Below are 4,621 nucleotides of genomic sequence, written 5' to 3' on the forward strand. Positions count from 1 at the left end.
CGATCCTTTTCGATCGGGCGAGGATTGTGAGGGGAGGTTTTTCAGGAAAAGATAATGGTTGGTTGCGTTTCTGTTGACTTGGGTCGCTGGGCGTGGCCGAGTGGTTGAAAGCGGATGCTTAACAACGATTATCACTTCCGTTGCAGCCTATACGTTGGTGGAGGGGTATTCCTGTTGTAGTGCGTTTCCACCATAATGCTTTAAAAAAAGAGCTTTACAAAACTAGATTCGTCAGTACTATATTTTGACAACGTTATAATATTGTTACTGCAAGAAAGTAACCCTGTTACTGTACGATGGTCGTCTTGTTACTGCGCAATTCCTGCGAGACGAGGACAACAAAGAGGTGGACGTGGAGGGAAGTGAGTGGGCGGGTTTGACCGAGGTCTGACCGGCGGGAGGATGCTTTGACCGACCTTTGACCGGGGTGGGAGGGGGGTTTTGGGCCCTAGGGAGGGTGGGGGAGGTGGGTTTGACCCATGGGATGGGGGGTGTAGAATAGTTATTCTAGGGGAGGGGTGTAGAATAGATTCACTATATATATATATATATATATATATATATATATATATATATATATATATATATATATATATATATATATATATATATATATATATATATATATATATATATATATATATATATATATATATATATATATATCAATAACATAACATCTAGTAAACTGTAACAATACATTTATTTGCTAGCTTGGTTCAAACCTCTTACATATACATGCAAATGTATACATACACGTACGTACTAGCAACCAGAGCATGAAATGAGACATGTACTATTAGCTAGTATAGACCCTAGCTAATAATACTTTATTATTGGGCGCATGTAGTACTAGATGTAAATTATTAAGGAGATGTAGGTAGTTTGATGGCGAGCACGATCGATCTCTCTACATCACTTCAATTTGAGAGTTTTGAGGGCACCCAGGCCCGCCATAGTAGATGTAAGTGCCCCAACTGGTGGTACTGGAGGAACCAGTCATGACGTTATAGCAACTGGGCAACGGAGCTATCAAGCCCACACCATTTGGTGGTTTGAGATTGTTGGAGGAATCAACAACTTGGATTGCTCTGCTGTAGGTGGCCTTGCCGAACCCTTCCTCAGGAAAATGTCCACTACCCATGGGTGTGGTAATTTGAGGCGAATTCACCTCCCCACCCCATTCCACACTGTCGGCAACGCCTGTCTGCAGGAGGGTGAAGATGGATGATGGCCAGTAGCCCACATTATTGCCTTGCACTTGCAACCACCAATTGCCCCCCGCTGGGTCCTGCAAATTTATGTATTCATTCGTCATTTACTGGAGGAAGGACAAGATCAATCAGTAGCTAGATGACACAGATTCTCCATGCCCATTCTTGAAGAATTTGATTTTGTATATATGCTTTATTTGAATGTTAAAGGGCTTAATTTTTGTGTACGGTTTACCTTCCAAACTAAATAATCGTACTCATATTGTGTGTCACCATAGGTGGAGACAGGGGATATGCTGCCACCGATGACGAACTGCGGGTTTGTCTGGATGAATCCTGAGCATGCTAGGTTGTAACATCCCGTTTCGTTATATGCATCACGCTACAATATATATTTCATTAGTACCTTTACGCCATCAATTAATTCCCCACCATAATATAACAGGGGCGAAATATTAATTGTTACTAATAATAAAGGAATATATATATCTTACAGTCCAGTAGATGAAGAGTCTAGTTTTGTCATCCCCGTACATAGCTGGGTACACCTGAAACATTGATATGGATAGCTTAGAGCCATCATCGTAAGAGAATATATGCACAAATATTGCAATATTAATGCTTAGTACTCGTACAACAGACGGTGATATTATTAGTAGATAGATATATCCATAAGGCTGGCCACTTATCGAGATTATGTAGTTACATTAATTGTGGCATCCTTATATATATGAAAATTAAACATGGAATCCGTATAAAGTTATCTTCAATGCTAGTTGTAGATAACATGGACATCAGGGCATGCACAAAGATAAGAGCTTGTATGAATGGATTATGCATGGAAATTGCAAGACATGCAGGTAGGACTTAATAGAACTTACTTTTTCCCCTCTGACGCACTTAGAGCGAGTACAATATATAAGTGACATAAGCTGGCTTAAAAAATTACCACATCATACTTATACTTATACTTATGTGAAGGAGAGATAAGAGGAGAGAAAGAAGAAAAGCGAGCTACAGAGTTACACTCAGCTATAGCACTAACTTCAAGTTAGACATTACATGTGTATAGGAGGTGGTCCATATATTAATGATGTAGTGTATGTTTATGCGTAACTATTATACTAATTGGCTCTATGTTAGCTTTTGATGACATAGAATGATTTTGAAGGTAACTAGCTCTTATAAAGATCTTGCTCTTAAGGTGTCACGTACCTGCCATCCTGTTTCAATGGTATTAAGGTCCTTGTTATCATAGGAGCCCGCTGAGATCCATAGTTGGGACAGGCTGAAATCACCAGATGTTGCAATCGTTGGTTGCCACACATTGATGGTCACTTTGGTTCCGTAGTAGTTGGCATCTCCGGTTGCATATGCTACACCATACTGTTCAATGGGAGATTAAATAAGAAAATGTATTTTGAAAAGTATAATAATAATAATAATAATAATAATAATAATAATAATAATAATCCAAGATCAAGGAAGACAAGCTAGTTGTAATATGAGTTGAGGGTGGTACTATACGTAGTGGCCGCTTGTGACACCAGCCAAGTGAGAGTGAGGGTGAGAGCTCATGTCGTGCGTCTTCTTGCCAAACGTTGTAAGAGAGGTGGCCCTCATGACATCCTCCTCCTTGGTCCTTCGGATTGGTATAGTGTTGTCAGGGCACTTTTCGCCGTTCTGATTCCATGTTTGGGTGAATGGACGTGTTGCTTCTCCATATAGGCCACTTGGCTGGCTGGAAGGCTGCATCTGAAACCGGCAGGCATATTACTCGTACGTGAAGATATCATGCATCTAATATATTGACGTACAATTATTTTGTCGTTCGTGAAAACAAGAAGATATCATGCGTATATTATATTATATTGGTGGTGTAGAGTGGAATTAATTATATATGAAGTTAATTCACCTGGATTGTATGGTCCTTGAGGAGAGGATGATCGAATGCAGGCTGTCTGGAGATGTGCACACAGTCTATGATATCTCCATCTGGGCTCTGCATGCACGCAGTTAATTTATGATCATATATATATATATATATATATATATATATATATATGTATGTATGTAGTAATAATTAGCTAATTTGCATGCAACTATATAACCTATATAGGTACCTGAATGGTTGCGAGAGGAGGCTTGTTGAGGCGCTTGAGGACCTGCCGCCGCCTCAAATAAGTAGAAGTAGCATCCGATGGCGACAATAAGCTTGGGAAGATCATAGCCAGCAGGAGGAGCGCCACCAAGCCTCGCCTACTCCACGTCCTCGCTGCTGCCATTGCTGATGCTTAATTAGCTGCAGATGCGGCTTCTTCCATCTCAGATGCATGGCCCTTTTATAGGCCATGGGATCGAGCGTATACGTACGTACACGTACAGGTGCAGTACATGCACGCATGTTCACAATGCAAACGTATCTATTCCCTCCGTCTCTAAATAAATATTTGACGCCGTTGAATTTTTTAAACATATTTGACCGTTCATCTTATTCAAAAACTTTTATAAAATATGTAAAACTATGTGTATACATAAAAATATATTTAACAATGAATCAAATGATAGGAAAAGAATTAATAATTACTAAAATTTTTTGAATAAGACGAACGATCAAACATGTTTAAAAAAGTCAACGACGTCAAATATTCAGGGACGGAGGGAGTAGTAGCCAAAATGTACAAACCACTAGCTAGTAACTTGTTTAAGATGTGGATTTTCATCCCTCGAGGGGAGGTCCTCTTGTTGTTTACATGTCATCTAAATAGTTATTAAAAAATTTGAAAACAATGATAACATAGATTAATACTAAATATATCACTCTACAAGTTGCAACAAAAATAACAAAAATTAAACTGAAAAAAGTTATCGCACATTCGCAACTATATTTGTTATTTTTGTTACAACTTGTATAAGTTGAATTTAAACATGCATGTTTGTCGAGTGATATATTTCATATTAATCTATGTTGCCAAATTTTTCCTTTTTTTTTGACTATTTAGGATATCCTCTCGAGCGATGAAATCACTTTCCCACTTATTTACGTACAACTACGACCGTGCATAATGCACGCGCGTGCAAAAATTTTAAGTCTAGTTTGAATATCCATCACAACTAGCAATCTTTAAGCACTAGATCGATTTCGAGGGCGAAAACGAATAATTATATTTGATTTGCACCTTAATTAATTTCGACAAGTAGTAATTGACCATGCATATATCATATACGTATATATGTATATCGATCAATCCCGTCGGCTAGCTAAGATATGATTAGCACAGTATAGTGTCAGCAGACCATTACTATACATAAATTAATTAATTATAATGTGCTAGCTAGCTAGTGTGTACGTTGGGAACTTGTTATAATCCCGGGACCCCTCCTCCGTTAGCAGTTGCACAGGTGGT

The 4,621-nt window shown here is 38.6% G+C and overlaps 1 protein-coding gene across 2 annotated transcripts; it reads right to left on the minus strand.

Moving 5' to 3' along the window:
• Positions 1–684: 684 nt before the first annotated feature.
• Positions 685–3,528, minus strand: LOC9272107 (protein neprosin). Of its 2 annotated transcripts, none has more exons than XM_015787066.3 (7): positions 3,338–3,528; positions 3,130–3,216; positions 2,742–2,963; positions 2,430–2,600; positions 1,709–1,762; positions 1,450–1,596; positions 685–1,291 (listed from the first exon to the last, which is right to left on the minus strand). In XM_015787066.3, exons 1-7 carry the CDS (start codon positions 3,497–3,499, stop codon positions 911–913), a joined length of 1,224 nt encoding a protein of 407 aa, XP_015642552.1. In that variant the 5' UTR covers positions 3,500–3,528; the 3' UTR covers positions 685–910. The 2 variants fall into 2 exon arrangements, with proteins under 2 accessions (XP_015642552.1, XP_015642551.1); XM_015787065.3 differs by having other exon boundaries at positions 2,742–2,969.
• Positions 3,529–4,621: the final 1,093 nt, after the last annotated feature.

Source organism: Oryza sativa, chromosome 6, assembly GCF_034140825.1.
Source record: "Oryza sativa Japonica Group chromosome 6, ASM3414082v1".
Classification (NCBI taxonomy): Eukaryota; Viridiplantae; Streptophyta; class Magnoliopsida; order Poales; family Poaceae; genus Oryza; species Oryza sativa.

Coding starts and splice junctions, on each gene's coding strand:
- LOC9272107 (XM_015787065.3), bottom strand. CDS start 3,499: ATGGCAGCAGCGAGGACGTGGAGTAGGCGAGGCTTGGTGGCGCTCCTC. Junction 2,970..3,129: donor TCAAGGACCATACAATCCAG/GTGAATTAACTT, acceptor TGCCGGTTTCAG/ATGCAGCCTTCCAGCCAGCC. Junction 1,597..1,708: donor GACTCTTCATCTACTGGACT/GTAAGATATATA, acceptor TATATATTGTAG/CGTGATGCATATAACGAAAC.